Here is a 20,972-nt window from a genome sequence, read left to right as displayed (position 1 = left end):
CCTGGAAGTGATCTCAGCTCTCAAGGGCTTATCCTAGGAGCCCACTTCTTGGTCTTAATCTGTGCTGTCTGGTTCTGGGTGTAGCAGATGACACATGCTCCCTTGGGGTGTCTGCAGGACACAAGGGGGTTCCCATTAATTCTCTCCATTAAGAGGGCAGCTCCGTCCTCACCTGGTTTTCATACTTCATCCTGGGCCAACCCCCTGGCTCTCTCTCTTTCTCAGCTAAATTTTCTCTACACAGAAACCTTCAGGACATTGTGGGTGTCCTCTTATGCCACTCTGACCTGTGGGACACTGGGTCTGGCCAGTCTTCTATCCTCTTGTACCTAGACATGCCACACCACCATTCCTACTCGCCACATCGTGACCTGAGGCACTCCTCCCCAAGGCTTGCTGGCTTGCTCTCTCCCCAGCCTCAGGCTGTGGTCCAGGGAGGGGGCACAAGTACCTCTTCTGTCAGGACCCTCCAGATAAGGCCTTGAGATGCACTGAAGAAATCTGATGCATATAAGTAAAGAGAAAAGCACATCCATTGACCTGTCACATCCCAGTCTGCCGCAGTATTCTCTGGTTTATTTCCATTTACTATTTTACCTTGTAAAGTAATACTAACGGTCATTAGATTAATTTTATTTCATAACTGAAATTGACCAGAAGAAATTTCTAAACAAGATAGTTTCAAAAATATTTTGGGGAAATAGCTACTTGTTAGAATATATGTTTATGGCTACCCCAGCACTATAGGACCCCAAGTCCCCCATTCCCCCACTTCTGACACCTTACTTAGATATGTAAATTACTGAAGGATGGTGATCAAATTAGTCTCCTTACTCAATAATCACACTTGTTATCCTCATAAACTTCAAAGCTCATCTCTCACTAAGTGCTTACATACACATTTTCAAGTCATCCCACTGGTTTGTCATTTTGTGACCCCAAAGAACTCAGTAGAATACGTCAGCCAGTTCACTTCCATTTTGAGAGTTCTTTAAAACATTAAAACCAGTCCCAGAAATCCCTACAAGAGGCTATAAGTTACAGTCATCCATCTTGAAATGTGTCCACTGTTAGCTGTTTCTGAGACAAAGTTCAATCTAGTCAAGCCATGTCCTCCCATTTCACGGGGTCTCAACTTTAAAAATAATAACTTCCTAATAATAATAACAGCAATAATAATAACTTCCTGAATATAAATTTGTCCAGGTATTTTACAAAGTATAAATTTAGCATTTCTAAACATGACGACACAGATAGAAATTACAAAGAGAAAGGCTGATAGAGTTGATCATGTAAAATGAAAACTTCTGTACCCCCCAAAATACCATAAACAAAATTAAAAGGCAAAAAGAAAACTTAAAAAAAAAAAAACCAATGACATTATGACAACTTATAAGACCAGTCAAAATGTTAATATCTTAAAAATTAATAAAAGGTAAACACCTCATTTTTTAAAAATGAACAAAGGATGTACAAGTAATCCCTGAAAGAAAATATACAAATGACCAGCAAAGTATATAATTTTTAAAATATACCAACTTTCTAATAAACTCATAAATGCAAATTAAAATGAGATGCCATTTTTCCTCTTTAAGATCAGCAGATTTTTTTTTTAAAGGGTAACACCAATGTTGGCAAATTTGCAGTAAAGTAGACACGTATTCACACTGCTGCTGAGAGTGTAAACTGGTAAAATATTTCTGGAGAATAATTTCACAATTTGTACCAAAAGCCTTAACAATATTTATATCGAGGGGGAGCATAACTCTCTTCTCCCTGCGTGGCTGCCCAGAGTACTTCCAAAGGGTAGGGAAAGTTGGGGGGAATAACTTTACAGTTGAGTAACCTGACACACACTGCGTCAGCCAGGTCAACACCAACATCATAATCATCGACATCAAGGTCTACATCAACAGTCGTAAATCATGTTGACAGTACATATTCTTGATATGATGTAATAAAAATGGTATATTACCTCTGCGATCTTCCTCTCAAAACCCCACAGCCCCGATCTAACCATAAGAAAGACAGTCACTCCCATTCTCCCAACTCCTCAGCCCCTGACAACCATTAATTTGTTTTCTGTTTCTGCCTATTTTGGATATTTCATATAAATGGAGTCATATATGACCTTTTGTATCTAGCTTCTTTCACTTAGCATGTTTTTAAGGTTCAACCATGTTATAGCATTATCAATACTTCACTCTTTTTATGGCTAATATTCCACTGTATGGATATATCACATTTTGTCTATCCCTTCATCAGTTGATGGACATTTGAGTTGCTTCCACCTTTATCTATAGTGATATAGTGCTATAGTGAGCAGTGAATAGTGCTGCTATGAACATTCATACACAAGCTTCTGTTTAAACATATTGCTTCTATAATAAATAAAAATATGCCATTCTTAAAAAAATAATATCTCTTTTAGTCTTGTCAGGCTGCCGTAACAATATACCATAGACTTGGGTGGCTTTAACGACAGAAATTTATTTTCTCACAGTTCTGGAGACTAGAAGATCAAAGTTCCAGCTGATTGAGTTCAAGTATTTTAATCATCACCTGCCTTAGTTGTTCTTCAGGGTCAGCCTTGGATAATTAATCTCTCTTAAACATTATTATAAATACTTAGCAGTTTAGGGGAAGGCTATTTTTGTCTTAGTAATCCCACATTTATACAAGGAATGCATTCAAAAAAGTTGGGAGTGAGCAGGAATGAAATTTCCCAGGTAAGGTTATAAGCGGGGGTTGGTGTTCCATCCCCTAGTCAGCCCAGAAAAGCCATTCTTATGGATGTAAATGTTAACAGAAGAACTGAATCTGCTATCTACCCTTCAATCCAAGGGCAATTTTGCGGAACGCTCAGAAAATGTTATAGTATTTAAATATAAGGAAAAATGCACAGTGTTGGCTATGACGTTACAAAGGCTCTTTAGCTAGTCTCTCTCTTCTTGCTTTGCAAACCCTGGGAAATCCTGAGGCTCAATTCTCACCCGCATTCCACCATGAATTCACATCATCACCCGAAGTCTTTCCCCAAATGTGACACATACGCGAAACCAAAAATAACAACAAGAGTAAAGAGTCTATTTTGAGAAGTTCGCACAACTAACAACCAAGATATTTCCAAAGCCCAGGGTACATCTGTTTAAAAGTAAATATACAGAAGTCAAGAAATTAGATTCTGCTGTTATTTCCCTACTGGGAATTAGCAAGTGGTCCCTCAGTTTATATGGATGTTAAAACAATTTTTCCATGGGTCTTTCTGATAACATGTGAGCAGTGATCTAACAGCTGGGGAAGAATTCTTAATTAATTCCTCCCCTGTGTGCTGTGTTCTGACTCCAAGGCCAGGAGCCCTTCCCCTGCACCATCTTATCTTCCCCATGTTAAGGGTGCAGAGACTGAGACCTGGAGGTCAACGGCAACGAGCTAAGGATTTTTCTTGGGCTTGGGGAGTGGAAGAAAGGGCAGCAGTGAAGAAAGGAGGGACTCCATTCAGCCAGTGAATCAAGAACTTTTCAGGGCACAGCCTTCTTTACAAGCACCTCGTGACAAGCTCCCAGAAAAACTAGGCTTAACTTAATCTTTCCCGTCTTCCTGGTGTGGGGTCTTGTCTAATAATGACATTAAATTCCATTTGTACATGTTCAGCTTCACAACCTGCTCCTCCGGCGGCATGAGCTGCATGTGACGTAATTAATGAAGGTATGTAAAGTGTTTGCAGCGCCTAGCACCCTCACGACGATAAACATCACCACCACCATCATCATCACCATCCCTAAGTCAGTAGGGTTATTCACATTTCAGTTTAGTTTTATTTATGTGCATGAATTGCCTTCACATTAAGAAGAAACAGTAAAATCTTTTTTTCGGTTTTAAAAATACTATAACTACTGCATTAAGAAAGTTGGAAGGGCATGAAGGTATTGTATAATCTGATTGATGTCTGTACTATTTGAACTGAAATCAGATCAATATATCTGGACCAGTGGCAGTGGGAGAATTCCATGGTACGGGGTTTGAGATTTGGGTTCCCCTAATGATCACTCGTAAGGAAGGGACGGCGATCGGACTTCTACATTATTGCTCTGAAGGAAAATACCTTGTTTGCTGTCAAGGCCGGACTCTTACAGAACCACAGTCCTAACGACAAGGGTGTTAAGAGTCAGAAGGGACCCTGGAAACCATCTATGATGTGGCACAGGGATTGTGACAGCCCGGAGTTGGGCACTGGCGAAGTCCCAACAGATCTCTACTAAATCCCTTCACAAGGTATTTTACAGGAAAGCCCAGTGTATTAAACAGAGAAAAATGGAAGTGTTCAGTTAAAGCTGAGGTGTCCCTCAGACCCCTCACAGGCTCTTGAGAGCAGAGTTTTAAAATCATCGACACACTTCAACCCCCTCATTTTGACCCATCACAGCAGACAGCCTGAGACAGTGGAAAGATCGGGAGCCTGAGAGTCAGCCAGACCTGAGGTTTAAGTCCAGCCTCGCCACTTCATTAAGATGTTTGTCTCTGACACAGACACTGGCTTCTCAAATAAATCCTGTATTTCTCCATCCATCTACGCCATGGGGTGGCTGTGTGGGGTTATGCCTATATGCATTTCTGTGAAGGACTGTATCCTGAGAAACATCTGTCTCAGGAAAGAAGAGTTAGCAAATTCACGAACTGTGCTTTGCTTTATATGTATAGACTCGTTGCTATTTATCTTTTTGTTAAAGTAAGAGGTTGTTGCCTCGATTATACACATCGCTGTTTTTTCTCCTTAAGTGTGGTGAACGGATTGGGATTGACATACATACACTAATATGTATAAAATGGATAACTAATAAGAACCTTCTATATAAAAAAAAAATTCAATTAAATTTTTAAAAAAAGTGTGGTGAACGCTGTAACATGGAAAACGTCTCTAATATGTTTAAGTTAATGAGGATAATACAGTGGCAGGATGATTAGCAGCTATGCAAAATATATGTACAAATAGAAGAAAAGAGTGGAAAGTAATAATAAAAATTACAATGTATGTAAAATGCAAACATGTTTATGAAATGCAAACATTTTTGCTGAAATCCACATCTCTTACTTTAAAATATCGCTGGAAATAGAAGTCTACTTTACCAAGTAGAGACTTGAATTAATTGGTAGTTAACATAAAGCCATTTAATGTATTCAGTTCCCTGGTCCCAATCACCACTCTGGCTGCAAGCCAGCTGAAGGCCAGAGACCCAGGAGCCTGGGCTGAGCGCAGGGGTGTCAAAGTTTGGGACTTCCTGTGGGATCCAGAATTCAGGGCTAAGGGCTGTCTGAAAGTCACCACCTAGAGACATACTTTAAACCAATGACCATCCGGCCAAGTCATCAATCCAAAGGTCCTTGTCAGAGACAGAGACAGTTTGGAAGGGCAACCTAGAGGACTTCTTTGGGCTGCAGAGCAAATCCAAAGTTACTTCTCACAGATTCCTACAGTCCTCTCTCTGGTGGGGCTGGATCTGAGCAGGTGACTGAAAAGTCCAACATGTGTTGAACTGCTAAGCCCAAAAGAAGATTGAAATAACAGCTGTCTTATCCCCCGAAATGTAGCAAGTACAACACAGGCTTTGGAGTCAGAGAGACAAGGGTTCAAATCCCAGATCAGCTACATGCTAGTTATGTGATTTGAGCAAATTATCTAAACTTTCCAGCCTCAGTTTCCTCATCTGGAAACACGGGTGTGGCAGAGGAGACTACTGGGCCTCTAAAATTGGGGCTCCCTTCCATGGTATAGAGATGTTGTTGGAAAGTAGCTATCCTGCCAGGGACTGATTTCATTTCCCAGGACATTTCCATCTAAGTGGGGCTATGTTACGAGGCCTGGACATGAAAATGTGGGCAGAAATTATGGGTGTGTCAAAGAAGCTGAGAATCCAGTATGACTTCCCCATACTCTCTTCCCCTTCTGCCTTGGAAGTCATGTATTAAAGCTGTCAGTGTTTCAAAATGGAAGGGCCTAGATCCTCAAATCGCCACTTGGAGGAGAGCTGTTTAAGACAGCAACCCAACTAAGAACTTCTACCTTGGCGTTGGGTAAACAATAATAAGTCTTCATGTGTTAAGTCACTGAGATTTGGGGGTTGCTCGTTCCAGGAGTTAGCATACCCTACGGTAAATATCTAATTTTTAGGGAAGAATTTAATCTATTTCAATAAAACAAGTTACCTTATCATACCAAAAAAAAAAAAAACCCAAAAAAAAAAACCAAACACACACAAAACAAAACTGGATAAATTCTTGCCAAATTTGGAGAGTACATTTAAGGTACTTTGATGCCAAATATAGGCTACATAGTACAGATGACACTTATTTTCGTGGCTTCTCAGCGGCAACTCAAAGAGTTAAACAGTCAACCCCCAGAAGTACAATGAGAGGCCTGTGTAACTCCTGATGCAGACAATAAGACATACAGAATAAGAACTGGTGAAAAGACACAGGGGTTCCTGATATGATCACCAACTTAGAAGCCACTTAGAGCAGACACCTGATGTCACGTGCTGGTTTCCACAGAATTGCCTATCACATGAGCAACTCTGGGTGGATTACTCTAGGGTGTGTAACAGTAGCCAGATTAATTTTTTAATGATGGTTACTGGTTCTCCTCAGCAAAGCAGGGGAGGCAAGCTAGTGAAATGATATACGTAAAGTGCCTAACACAGTGTCTGCAACCAACCGCTAGCTCCCTTCTCCTGCTAGCTCACCACAGTCGTTGCTTGTTTATTGCCTCATCTCACATCTGGAGCAGGAAATTGTGTTGCAAAGAACATTCCTTCAGATCCCTAGGCTTGTCTAGTGGAAAATTTTTCTTAGTTTTGAAGGCTCAGGAGAGCTCACTGGTGATGCTGACAGAATTTGAGAAATAAGGCATTTTTTTAGGTTGCTTAAATGAACTTCAGTGTTGGCTCAGAATCAGTGCCACATGAGAACCACCTTTTGCTGACCAATTAGTTCAGGGCCACATGAAAAAAAATGGGGTGGAACTTATTTGACATGTTGAAGGGCAATGACGAATCCTTAGTAAACAAAGGTTTACTGTACATAGTTATGTTTTGGATGTCATGGTTTGACCTATAATATGTCCAGACCTTAAAAAAAAAATTTAGTGACCTTTTGAATGTGGAGCCTAGTTTTTCCCTCCTTGAGTGTGAACTGTACTTATTGATTGACTTCTTATTTTTTTGGTCGCACCACACGACATGTACGATCTTAGTTCCCCGACCAGGGATTGAACCCGCGCCCCCTGCAGTGCAAACCCGGAGTCTTAACCACTGGACCGCCAGGGAAGTCCCTGGATTGACTTCTAAAGAACAGAATGTGAAGCAAGTAAAGGTGTTTTTGGCTTCTGAAATCAGGACAGAGTGGCCTCCTCCTTGCTCTCTCTTGGACTTTTCACTCTGGCGGAAGCCAGCTGCCATGTTGTAAGACACTCAGACAGCCCTATGGAGAGGTCCCCATGATGAGGCCCTGAGGCCTCCTGCAAACATCCAGCAAGGAACTGAGACCTTCTGTCAACAGTTATGTGAACAAGCTACCTTGGAAGCAAATCAACCAGTGCCAGTCTCTACCCTTCAAATAACTGCAAACCGGGCTGATGCCTTGACTGCAACCTCATGAGAGACCCTTAGTCAGGACAATCCAGGGAGCTGCTCCCACATTCCTGACCCACAGAAACATAACGTTTCATAATGAGATAATGTTTGCTGTTTTAAGCTGCTAAATTTGGGGGTTATTTGTTATGCAACAATAGACAACTAATATAGGGACCCTTTTCCAAGACCAAGAATATTATAGCTGGGACTCTCTTAGGCGCAAAGTAAAGTATACAATATTGCATTTTAGTTAGGGGCGTGCGTGTGTGTGTGTGTGTGTGTTTTAACACACATAAAAGGTAAAACTTAAGTGTACACCCAAGGACTTTTTACCTATGCATATACCCGTGTAACCACTACCCAGGTCAAGAGATAGAACATTTCCATTAGTCTAAGAAATTCCCTCATGCCTATATCCAGTTAATAACTTTTACCAGAGGTAGCCACTTCTCTGAGTTCTGTAACTATAGATTAGTTTTGTATATTCTTGAACTTCCTATAAATGGAATTATTCCGTGTATACTCTTTTATGTCTGGTTTCTTTCATTCAGTATAATAAATTTTAAGTTTATGTTGTTACGTATTTCAATAGTTTGTTCCTTTTATTGCTAGGAATTATTCCACTGCCAAATTTATTTATTTCCCTATTGACAAACGTTTGGATTGTTTCCAATTTGAGGCTATTATGAATAAAGCTAGAGCTTCCCTGGTGGCGCAGTGGTTGAGAGTCCGCCTGCCGATGCAGGGGACACGGGTTCGTGCCCCGGTCCGGGAAGATCCCGCATGCCGCGGAGCGGCTGGGCCTGTGAGCCGTGGCCGGCTGAGCCTGTGCGTCCGGAGCCTGTGCTCTGCAACACGAGAGGCCCCAACAGTGAGAGGCCCGCATACAGAAAAAATTAAAAATAAAAAAATTTTTTAAATAAAGCTAATATGAATATTCTTGTACCAGTCCCTTTTGTGGACCTAGGCATTCAATAGTCTTGGGTAAATCCTTAGGAGTAGAATTGATGGGTCAGAAGGTGGGTGTCTGTTTAACTGTTAAACAGTTTTCCGAAGTAATTGGTCACTTTTACATTCCCACTGAAAGTAATACTTCTTTTTTTTTAATTTGAAGCCACACCAGTTTGTAAAGAAAGAAAAACAAAAGCGAGTCTTAATGAAAAATGAGAGGCAGTGAATAAAGAGCTTCCTAAATTATTTGGAATAGTCAAGAAAACCAGTCTATAAGGCACAGAGCTATCTGACAGCTGATCCTCCCAGCAAATACTTTTATTTTGATTATTGGGTTGGAAATAATTTTAGTCACTTAGATCAAAAGTTTTCACAAAGATGATTCAAGCAGGGGCCCAAATCCCAAGAGGAGAAGAACTTACATAAAGAACCCTGCAGATGAGCTTTGCACTGTGTTAAATGGAAGAGAGAAGAATCTTCCCACATGGTGTGCTTGTTTACTGGGCCAGCCCAGGCTGTGACAAATGAAACAACTTTTTGATGCCTAATGCAGTTCGCCCCCAGGCACTAAGTCAGCTTTGTGTTTCCCAGGAGTCCTGCTTCAAATAACCAGATAGGAGAACTTGATTAATTAAGCACTCTGGAGCACAGGACTGTGATAGGCCCCAGGCTCTGCACACAGGCTGGTAGCCGGTCTGCAGCTTGCTCCCGGCAGAAGAGGGATCCCCAAGTCCTAAAACCCACAGTGTTATTTTCGTTGGTTGTATGGGTCTCAGTGAGAGAAAATGAAAACTGTAAAGCCAGAATATAAGTCCGTGCTCAGCAACTTCAGGAGAGGCTCGATGCAAACTTTTTTCTATTAGGAAAATTAAACATTGTCAACGAGCTAAATAACCAAAAATATGAAATGGTTAAATCAAAGCCTCTCTTCCTCCTGCAGTTGGTGGGAATTATTCTGTGTTTAAGAACAGAGAAACGACACAATGAGGCCTTAGAAAAGTCCTGAGGCATCCGTGTGCCAAGCAGAGAGCCATCTGCACAGACGCAGAATGGCAAAAACCCGATCTGGGGCTCTAAGCCATCAGTACGCAGTTATTCCCAGACAGTTCAGGAAAGGACTGGGGCTTGGTCCTGGACAAACTAATGAATTTTCTCATGACTTTTATTACAAGTGACTTAGATGCCAGGGGGAAAGGAATAAGGAATACCTTTTTTTTTTCTTGAGTACCTACCTCTTACCAAGCACCATACCAAGCACTTGCCTAGCATTAGCTGACAATTGACTTAATCCCCCCAAAAACTCCGCAAAGTAGATATCACTATCCCAATTTCAAAGATGAGCTCTGCCCCAGGGAAGTTAAATCACTTGTGGAAATTCCCCCAACTAAAAGGAGAAGAGCTCAGTATTTAAACTCAAGTCTTCCAACTTCAAACCCCTGCTCTAGACTTTACTGACAGCAAAGAAAGTTTTAAAGGAGGTTTTTTTGTTTGGTTTTTTTTGCGGTATGCGTGCCTCTCACTGTTGTGGCCTCTCCCGTTATGGAACACAGACTCCGGACGTGCAGGCTCAGCGGCCATGGCTCACGGGCCCAGCCGCTCCGCGGCATGTGGGATCTTCCTGGACTGGGGCACGAACCCGTGTTCCCTGCACTGGCAGGCGGACTCTCAACCACTGTGCCACCAGGGAAGCCCTAAAGGAGGTTTTAAATGGGCAGCTGCGACCTTAGCCATGGGCAAGAGCACCAGGCTCAGACTGAGTATAGAGGCTGGGCTTGAAAAGGAAAATACATTTTTCCCTTAAGTTCTCCTCCTAATGGCTCTCCACTGCCCAGGTTTAGCTTATTTTCCTATGAGGAAGGTTTAGTTAAAAGCCTTTTCTTGTGAGAGCATTGTCTCCCCGAGCCCCTATAGTCCACAGGGACCAGCCTTAAGCTTTATATGATGGAGAGTTTTTCCTGCTTTCCCCTCCAAGTCTCCCTGCAATCTACCTCCCTTTTCGAGTGTAGAGGAAAGCCTTCTTTATTCCCTGTCTATTTAGTGATGTCCTCCAGCATTAGAAAGTCGTAGCATTTTTATAAGCCACACAAACAACAATGCATCACCTCAATTCCCAGCTACCGTGCAGTTTTGGGGTCTTCTGGATGGCAGCAGGTTGGAGCACACTCGGCTAGTTTGCCCTTATTAAACCGTGAAGGTCACTTCTCTGCCAGGATTCATAAACGGTGAGCCCTCGCTTCCCCTCCACAAATGTGTCTCTTCCAGAGCCTTTTGCAATTATGGCTCATTTCCCTAGGTTTCATATGGCAGGCATCTGAACAGAATTAAAAACATAAGGACGTGCAAAAATAATCCGCTTCCCAAGATAGTAAATGCTGAGTTCTATATTAGAACACGCTGTGAGTGCTGACTGGCTAGGGCATGATTAACCTAATAGGCTTAAAGTTCCACTTGCCATGCACATCTGTCAGGACACGAGCAAAATGCAGTCCGGTAATCCACGGGACTGAAGTCCTCGAGAACTGCCCTGTTGCTCACCAGCAGCAGAGGGTTCAAAACTTAGAACAACACCAGAACGGCGGCAGCATCACTACCTCTACACGATGGGGCCAAGGAAGTAAAGAAAGCCGGTTCCAAGTTTAGGACATTGCACCTTGGACTTCAAAGGATTCTGGCTTGGAAACTGCCTGGATGGACTAGTAAGACTGCCTTTTGTTCCTGTTTTGAATACAATTCTCTGAAAATTGTGAGGGTTGCAGATGGGAGATGACTACAGGCTGACATCATGGGATGTACACCTTCCCACAGTGATATTGTTAACAGCGTTGCTAAGAGTGGCATCCAGTTTTTTAAAAAGCCCAAAGCAACTCTGCCAGGATGTCAGGGGCCCAGTGAAAGATGCTCCATCCCTTTGCTGGTTCAAAACTCCACCTGCTATGACTCTGGAGGGGGCTCGTCCCAGGGACAGAGGCCAGAAGAGCAGCAAAGTCCCAGGTGGATCCAATCCGTGGCTGAAAGTCTTTGTCAGCTCACCAGAGATCCCACTTCGGGCAAAAGGAAAGATATGGAAGGACTGATCCCAGAAACCAAAACCTCCCCATCCCAGCCGAACAAATCACAAAGCTACGTGGCTACAGACATTCCATTCAAAGGACAGAGTTCCCATGGATCACAAGGGGCGGCCTTTTCTGGGGAAGAGAGTGAGGAAAGTAATACCCAGGAGACTTCCAAATGGGAAAAGAGGCCAAAATGTCACAGGTCGAGCAAACAGGGCCATGACTGCCAAACCATCCTTCCTGCCCCCGAGTCTGAAGACAAAGTAGACTTCCCTGAGCCCCTGGTGAAGGCCCACCAGCGTGCTTACACCTATCTGCACACCTGCCTCTCCAAATACGAAGCAGTTATGAGCATCACCCATTGCGCCACGCAGACCCAGGAGCTGCTGCAGCCCATGGTCGGCTTCCTGTTGCTGTGTTTTGATGAGGTCAATCAGCTCTTAGGGGAGATCTCCAAGGATGGAGAAGAGCTCCTCCAGGAAGTTAAGGAGGATCTGGCTTGGCCTTTGAAGAAAAGAGAGCCCCGGGAGCAGCCAGATCTCTTGCAGCAGCTTCTGCAGTACACAGTTAGCAAGCTGCAGGCGCTCAGCGGCACGGTGGCCTCGCTCTCTGACAGCCTCCTGGAGGGCTCCGGCCGCTACTTCCACGGCGCCGCGGGCCACCTGGGAAACAAGCTGTGCAAGAAGAAGGGTGCGGATGAGCACCTCCTCAGGGTTCTGGGGCACCTGGAGAGCTTAGCGAGTGGCCACGGTGACCCTGAAGTGCAGGGCCTACCCTTGTGCTCTGAGGACAGTGGCATCGGTGCTGACAATGAGTATGTGCAGCTGGCAGACAAACTGGGCAAGCGAGCCAGCTGGGACTTCGTGCTGGAGCCTGCAGAGTGGAGGCCAGCAATTCCACCCACAGTGGAGGCCAAGCTGTCCAGACATACCTGGCAGCAAAGCCCACTCTGGATGGGTTCAGCCAGACCCCAGGACTGCCCGCTCTCAAGGCCTCTTACAGCAAAGGTTCAGCCAGCAGTGCAGGGTGGATGGGGGAGCCCCTGGCCCTCCAGCACAGGCCCAGAAAATACTGCCTCCAGGCCTTGGGGGCTGGGCCAAAGCGCTCCGTGTGATTCCCCTGGGATCGGGATCTCCAGGGAAGCACACTTTCCTAAAGGCTCCAGGTTGATGGACACTCCGACCCTCAGTGGAGGTGAGGACAGCAGCCCAGAGGCGGTGGAAGACAAAGAGAGCTGCCTGAGTCCGCGTGCGGGGCAGGGAAGCGCTTCCCATGCAAGGCCTCGGTCTTCGCCTGCCGGTGCCGAAAGCCTATTTCAGCCACACCCCCGGAGGCTTAGGAGCCCCCAGGACGAGGAAATGATTCTGAAGATGAAGGAAGCAATCAGTGAAAGGATCAAGTTTGTCCCCGTGCCCTCTGAGCACCAGGAATGGATTGAGGAAGAGGAGAGAACCATGGTGCCCCCAAGACCGAACACGGCCAGCGACAGCAGGAAGGCCCCCTCAAGGCAAAGGAGGTCCCAATCTGAGGGGTGTCTGAAGAGCCACGTGGAGGACCCCACCCTCCAGGAGCTGCGGAGGGTCCAGAGAGACCTCAGCCAGAGGCTGGAGGCGCTTTGCACCCGGGACACCCGACGGCAGGGGCACAGCCAGAAGCAGGTTCTGCAACCCAGGGCAACAGCGCTGAGGCCTGACCACTACTGCAAGGTCACCCCAAGCAGCACCATCAGCAAGTTGAAGGCGTCCCTCACCAAGAACTTCAGCATTTTGCCAAGTCAGAGCACCTTGCAGAAATGCTGTCCCCACCCTGAGGGAGAACAGCCCTGGCAGGGAAAAGCTGAGGGGCTTCCAAATGTCATGCCATCAGGTGAGAGGGCCAGTGAGGCTCCCAGGGCCCGGGACTGGAACATCAAGAGCTGTCCTACCAGAACATCGGTCAAGAAACTCATTGAAACTTTCAGTCCCACCGAGGGTCTAAGGACACTGGGGGATTCCAAGGACTCTGGGCCGAGCCCCTGCCCCAGGAAGTGGGGGGTCCCCACCATGCCTCCCAGATTCCCCATTTACAGGGGACTTGCCCCTTTGTATCCAAAGCCTCGAATTTCTCCAGCAGCAGGTGGAGAATCTCTCAGGATGGGCCCAGGCTGGAGGCCCCTTGCTCCCACCTTTCCCCCTCTGCTCACAGCAGAAGCGTCCAAGAGTGAGGACCTCAACTGTGAAACAGAGGAGAACCCAGAGCATCTCCCTCCACCGCCTCTGGAAATCCTGATGGACAAATCATTCACTTCCCTGGAGCCCCCAGAAAACAGCAATCTAGCAGAGAGCTCCCTTGAAGGGACCCACGTGCCAGGGCTGGGAGGGGCTGGCCCCGCCCGGAGAACGTGGGCTTCCGCAAAGCTAAGAGCCACCATGAGCCCCTCTGACCTGCTGCCCAGCAAAAGCACGGCCACCCTCGCCAGGGCCCGCAGCACAGAACCAGGGAGAAGCAAGAGCGGCTGCAATCCCGGAAAGCTCGCCTTGGACCTCAGTCACCCACCAGCAGCCAGCGGGAACCCAGAGGTGCAGGGCAGCAGGGCTCAGAGTCAGGCACGAGCGGACAGGGCCACAGGCCTCTCCAAGCATCCCCGGAAGGTCATCCACTGGCACCACTCCAGCCACACGTCCGGGCAGGACAGGACCTCGGAACCCAGCCTGGCCAGGCCAATGCGAGGCCCACATTCTCCCGAGGCCCCGAGGCAGAACCAAGACAGAAGCCCCGTGCTGGTCAGGAAGGCCTCTCCCACAAGGGCACACTGGACACCCAGAGTGGACAAGAGGCACTCAAGCGTGCCCTCCACTCACAGACCTGCCCAGCCAAGTGTGCCCTGTGTGCACAGGTCCCCCAGCCCACCGCTCAGCCCTCCAGTGAGCCCCAGGACGCTAAGCCCCCCAACAGTGAAGAAACGAGCCTCCCCTCCCCCCCAGCACAAACTGTCCACCCCTCCCTCGGCAAGCCCACCCGCTCAGCACAAGGTCTCCAGCCCCCCTGCCCAGTGCACAGAAGCCAGTTCCCCTGCCTCTGGCCCCTCCCCATCTCCCCCAGCGTCTCCCAGTCAGGGGCCCAAGGAAACAAGAGATTCTGAAGACAGTCGGGCAGCCACGGCCAAAGCACCTGGGAACACATGTTCCATTTTCTGTCCAGCCACCTCCTCTCTGTTCGAAGCTAAGTCACCATTCTCAACAGTACCCCAGCTCACCCCACCATCGCTGCCACCTGAAGCTGGAGGTCCTTGTGGGAACCCGACAGGATGCTGGAGGAGCAGCGCAGGGCCACGACTGAGGGCGGACTCACAGCGAGGGACAGCCCTGTGTGCCCTCAACCCTCAGCCTTTCATCAGAAGGACAGCTTCTGACTGCCAGCCGGGCATCCGCCTTCGCCTGCCTGTCCCGGGCACCACCAGCGACGCTTGTGAATCCCGGCTTGGCCAGAGCAGGTAAGGAGAGTCCTCGGGCCACAGCCCTGCAGTTATTGGGATAGAGCTGATGTGCCCTTAGGCTCATCTGGGTCAGTAGTTTTCAAACTGTGCTCCCAGAGAAGAGCAGCTGGGAGAGGGGTCTAGGAATGTCCTGTCTCCCAGTCCCCCATGCTTAAGCAACCGTCTTTCATCTGTTACACACTTCAGGTTCCCGAGAAAGATTTACTTGCAAGGGGCTCTGCTGTACTAAAGATAAAGTTTAAAAAAAAATTAAAAAAAAAAAGTTTAAAACAATCAGGTTGGTGCAACCACATGTGCCCCTTATTTTACACTTGGGAAAACTGAGGTGAAGTGACTTGACCCCCAAAGTTGAGTCATTGTCACCCGTCTGGAGCCAGCAGCCTGATTTCTGTCTTTCCTGATTTACGGCAATAGACCAGCATCTCAGTGGGAGGTGCTCAAAGTTTTTGGTCCCAGGACTTCTTGAAGCTCTTCAAAATCGAGACCCCCAAGGAGCCTTTGCATATGTGCATTGCATCTATCGCTTTTTACTGCGTTACAAATTAAAATTGAGAGATGTTTAAAATATTTATTAATTGAAAAAACAAAAACGACCCCATTCTATGTTAACATAAACTATATCCTAATGAAAAGTAACGATATTTTCCACAACAACAAAAAAATTGAGCGAAAGGAGTGGCACTGTCTTATAGTTTTACAAACCTCTTTAGGGTGTGGACTTCACAGACAGACAGTTGGATTCTCAGACCTATGTCCACAGTCAATCTGTTGTGATATCACACATCATGTAATCTGGAAAACTCCACTCTACATTCCTGAAAGAATAAGTGAAAAGGGCACATAACATCTTAGTATTATTATGAAAATAGTTTTGACCACGTGGACACACACCCCCGCCCCCCGCCCCTGAAAGGATCTGGGAGGCACCCAGGGGACACACCTTAACAAAGAGCGGGTCCTGGAGGTATTGAATATAAAAGTCTGGCTTCCCCATACTCCTGAGGACCTGCCCCCACTTCTGCAATGCAGCCTCATCTCCATCTCCCCTTTCAGAAGAGTGTAGAGCAAGAACAAGACTCTCAGGCTCCCCTGGTGGCGCAGTGGTTGAGAGTCCGTCTGCTGATGCAGGGGACGCGGGTTCGTGCCCCGGTACGGGAAGATCCCACATGCCGCGGAGCGGCTGGGCCTGTGAGCCATGGCCGCTGAGCCTGCGCATCCGGAGCCTGTGCTCCGCAGCGGGAGAGGCCACAACAGTGAGAGGCTCGCGTACCACAAAAAATAAAAAAGAACAAGACTCTCCACGAGCACCGAGCACCAGAACCCAGGCGGAAGGGCTGCCATGCCTGCCCTGGGCCGGCTGAGGTCTAAGCGTGCCTTTCTCATGAGGGGCAGCTGACTTGCATGTCCTTGGCCCAGCCCCGCAGACAGGTCTGGGCATGCAGCTACACGGGGGCATGACTCAAAGTATAGCCATTGCCTTGGGAGTTGAAAGGACTTGAATGGTGGTGTGATTATTTTACAGAGTTTATGGGGACACTTATCTTTTCCCAAATTGTAGCACGGGGAGAAAAATGTAAATCTGAGGTCGATTAAAGAGGAACTCTTATCAATGTGTCTTGATATCATATCAAACAAAGCTCAACCCACAGCAGTCCTTGCTATCTTTGCATTGCCCACAGTTGTGTAAATGAGAAGTTAGTTTCTGCCAGAGCGATATGTGTTACAGACTTCACAGTCTGTCCTGGCATAAATGGTAGTTTTTCACAAAGTACTAGGCAGTCAATTTTAAATAAAGATATTATCTCGGGAAAGTTGTACATGATTATGGTTGTAGAAACTTCCCCAGCCACTTGAAAGAAATGAAATATTGATTATTTTTGCAAGAATCTTAATGTAACGTTGCTCTTTTCTTAAATCTAAAATGAACTTCCTACAGCACAGTGCCTTTCGTCTGAGAACCTCTATAAATGTTATTGCATTATTCCTCACACTAGCCAGTTATTCAGTTATCAGATTTCTAAAACTGTGCCCTTCAGGAGAAGAGCTTGAGAGAACAAGGACAATAAAATGGCATTAATTAAAAACACTAACATTTTAAAACAGCAGGAGCAATAATAAAGCAACATAAAATTGTTCAAGGAGAAAATATTGCCATTCTTTCAGGTTTCTCCTCAGAATAGGACGGCCTTAAAGGTTGTTTTATGTCCTGGATCTCAGTATTCAGAGAGATGAGGTGGGATGGGGAGTAACTGTAGCTTTAAAGAGGGAGGAGGATTCATAAGGAGGGGCCTTCCCAAGGTCACGTGGAAGGTCACAGAATGACTCAGCCATTCCCGTATCTCCCGGTCAGACCACAAGTCTAAGCTGTTCCAGACTGTGAAAATGTGAGCACGTGCTGAATGTGATGGGAAAATGCCTATTCCCCAGACACACACCCCACTCCCCACTCAGCCCTGTAAAATTGGCGTCTGGGAGCAGAAGTGCACCCGCTGTGAGAGGAGGGCTTTTGCGGCTCTGGAGATGACAAGCCTGTTTTTCTGCCCTCCTGCGTATGGGAAACAATGCCAGGGAACTGAGCATGATTCCCCCAATATCATGCAACAAGACAACAAGCCAGTGCCCGAGAGCCAGAAACTCCTACAGGCTGTTTCCCCAAGCAGGGACTTGCAGGGACGGCCCTACCCATTGTATCTCGCAGCCGAGGCAGGCTTGCAGGATGCACTGGCCTGTGTCTGGTGTTGATGCCCTGCAGGTCATCCCGTGCCCCTTTTTTAGAAAAACTGATGGTGTTGATATCTTCCCCATTTTGGGGCCCAGGGATTGGGCACAGTCCTTGGAGGCTTCCCCAGGAAGCTCTGTTACTGAGCTTCAACTGTTATTTACGTGTTGAATGCCCAGGTGAAGGCACCCGTCTCTATCCAGGTCCCAGTGTGCCCAGACTTGCTCCGCTAAATGCGGTGCTTTTAATTTTGCCAGGACTGGACCAGCCAGTCGGGGTCTCTCTGCAGCCCCCTGACCCCGTTTCCTGGAGACCTGGGCTGCCTGGCTCCCCAGCAGGTCTGGGAACAGGTGGAAACACGGCCATATGGCAACCAAAACAGTCGACCTCCTGGCCTGAGCCTCACACATATGTGGGACCTGGTTGGGGGTGGGGAAGACACAGTTCAAGAACCAAATCCTGCGTCACACTTCGGCGTCGGCCTCCACTGACACTGCGTGCCACGGCCTGTCCTCTGCTCCAGTCGGGGAGCAGCAAAGTGTCATGCCCCCAACCCCCTTCCTGTGCCCCTTTTGTGCTCAAAAGGGGCACAGGAAGAGGAAAAAATAAGGTGGGAGCTGTGGCCCACAAATCACTGGGTCCTGCAGGGACTTCTGATGGGGCCAGAGGCTGACATAGATGAGACTGGCTCTAAGGAACAGGGTGGGTTCCTCACTGCCTGAAAATCACGTATGACGGCCAGTGTCAGTGCCCACCCCACCTCCCCCCACCATTCCTGCCACCCTGATCTTGTTAGGATCCAAACTCAAACTTGTCCTCCACTGGTTGGACGTCCCACGTAAGCGTAACCACGCAGAGTCGAGCACACTCATAATACAGTCAAGAAGGTGCCGTCACGGGCAGAGAGAAGGGCTTCTGGTCTGTGCATGTGTGGAGCTGGGGCCAGTCCTGGTCCTCAGGTGACTGATGGAGAGGCTCCGAGCCTCAGGTGCCCACCTGTCATATGACAGGGTGGTCCCTCAGGTCCCTTGCAGGTGCGACTTCCTAGTCCTACTACAAAACAGCACCAGTGACAGCCGACAATTTAGTGAGCACCTGTCATACGCTGGTTAGTGTGTGGAGAGTTTTCCAGGCGTCATCCAATATTGATAACTTTGATTGTCCTATGAGATGGGTATTATTACTATCTCCCTTTCACAAAGCAGGAAACTGAGAATCAGAGAGATCAATCAACATGCTATAGGTCACACAGCTAGTAAGTGGAAGGGCCAGGACTCGAACCCAGACAGCCGACTCCACCCTCCACGCGGTCTTTGTGAGGCTAGCCTGGCTGCCCGTAGCCAGTGTGGCTTTCCGAGCTGGTCCCCCATCTGGCCTAGGCTTGATCCGTGCTTGTGACCACCCTCCATTCTGTGCTCCCAGAGCACATTGGGTGTCCCTCTCTGTTCAGAGCCCCTCTCACTGTGGCACTCAGCAGCTGGGAAGCTCTATTCTAGCCAAATGCCAGGTCTGAGCCAAGCAGTTTTCATTTTATTCCATTCAGGAAAAGGGTGGCAGCTGAGCAAAGCAGGGTTTTTTTTGCTGTTATTGTTGGTGTTATTTTTGATTCAGCTAGCTAAGCCTAGCTCTTTATTAAATAAGAAGTGCTTTTAAAACAAAAACAAAATAAAGGCCTGGCTCCCGAGTTCCTGAGGGAGATGCTTTGTTCACAGCAGCAGGACCTGGGCATCCCAAGAGAGAACAGGACTCAGCCTGTCCTCTGAAACGCCAGGAGCTTTGTTCTCACGGTGCCCAGCCACAGCGGACACCCACAAGGACAGCACCGTCAGGCAAAGCTGATATGGAAAGGCAGAGGCCTGGCACCAATAGTCCACCAGGTCTGTGGGTGACACAGACGGGAGAGCTTGAGAGAGACAGAATGGAGATGGGGCGGGGCCAGAGGAATGAGGAGGGTTTGATTGGCACCTGTGCTTTCTCTCTGCAGCAGCAGCGAGGAGAGCCCCAAGGACACAGAGCCATGGAACAGTCCCTGTGCCCCAGAACCGCCCCCAGAGCTCTGTGTGCTGGGCCACGGGCTGCAGCGGGAGGCCAGCGCCAGCCATGCCCAGGACAAGCGCCAGCAGAAGGAGGTGGCCTGACGGGCTGGCCGACTGAGTCACACTGATGCCAGTCACCCCAGAAGGCAAGGGGGACAGCCAAGCGTCAGACAACCCCAGAGAGGGTGAGCCAACCAAACTCCTCCTGAGAGGTAGGAAAGGCCTGGAGAGGGCACTGCCCAGAGGCTCTCCTAAATTCTAAACAATCGCTGTTTGCAGTCCTAGATCCTGGTTTGCCTTGGGGTTCAACGAGTAACTATAACTTTGGACCCCACAACGACACTCTTTAACCCTTCAAGTGCTGGTCTTAATTTAGCAGGAAACGATATTTACCACGTGTTTCATGAGCCAGGTTTACTTGGGTTAGCTCTGTGAAACCATTTAATTCATTCAACAATGAATGAAGCAGAGAGAATTCTCCTGGTTTTTGCAGATGAGAAAACCAAAGCACCTCTCGTCCATTCACTGCCCCCCACCCCCACCCCAGCCCAGTGCCTTGCCTGAGGTTACACAGCTAGGAAGAGAACAGAGTAAAACGTGAACAGGTGTGCCTGGCTCTAGAATGAAATCTGTCTTTCATTCCTTGTATTTTTTTGAACATTTCATTACCCTTGACTGTTCCATCACTCCACTTGCAAGCATACGTATGTACTTGTACAGGTGGAAAGCTTCTTCTTTTTTTTTAAGGTTAAATAGTGGCACAGCTTTTATGTGCCTATTATGAGCTCTGTTTAGAAGCTGACTGCTCCAGAGATAAGAAGCCTGGGGCGGCATTAAGACACTCAGCTCCGCCCACCCTCCTTCCCAAGCTCAGCTCCAAAGCCCTAAAAGCAAAGCTTCCAGCCCATCAGTGCAGCCCTGCTGCCTCTCCGGCTAAGCCTGTCTCAGAGGCATATCTCAGATGCTCTACCCCATGCACCCACATGCCTCTCAGACTGAGTGGGTACAACCAAGCCTCGCAAACAAAGCAACCTATTCTCTGAACCCCGTGGGGGCTGAAGCTCAGAAGGACGTGTGGGTAAGGCAGGCACACACACACACACACACACA

The 20,972-nt window shown here is 47.5% G+C and overlaps 1 protein-coding gene across 1 annotated transcript; it reads left to right on the top strand.

Moving 5' to 3' along the window:
- The first annotated feature begins 11,361 nt into the window (after positions 1–11,361).
- Positions 11,362–19,964, top strand: PCARE (photoreceptor cilium actin regulator). Its single transcript, XM_032652235.1, has 2 exons — positions 11,362–15,104; positions 19,811–19,964. Exons 1-2 carry the CDS (start codon positions 11,362–11,364, stop codon positions 19,962–19,964), a joined length of 3,897 nt encoding a protein of 1,298 aa, XP_032508126.1.
- The last annotated feature ends 1,008 nt before the right edge of the window (positions 19,965–20,972 follow it).

Source organism: Phocoena sinus, chromosome 13 (genome assembly GCF_008692025.1).
Source record: "Phocoena sinus isolate mPhoSin1 chromosome 13, mPhoSin1.pri, whole genome shotgun sequence".
Classification (NCBI taxonomy): domain Eukaryota; kingdom Metazoa; phylum Chordata; class Mammalia; order Artiodactyla; family Phocoenidae; genus Phocoena; species Phocoena sinus.
The sequence above is the reverse complement of the archived record's forward strand: the minus strand, read 5'-3'. Positions and strand labels throughout refer to the sequence as shown.

What these genes read in the sequence shown, in the direction of transcription:
- PCARE (XM_032652235.1), top strand. Translation starts at nt 11,362, where the DNA reads ATGGGATGTACACCTTCCCACAGTGATATTGTTAACAGCGTTGCTAAG. An exon ending in TCCCGGCTTGGCCAGAGCAG is followed by an intron (nt 15,105 to 19,810) that starts GTAAGGAGAGTC and finishes TTCTCTCTGCAG; the next exon opens with CAGCAGCGAGGAGAGCCCCA.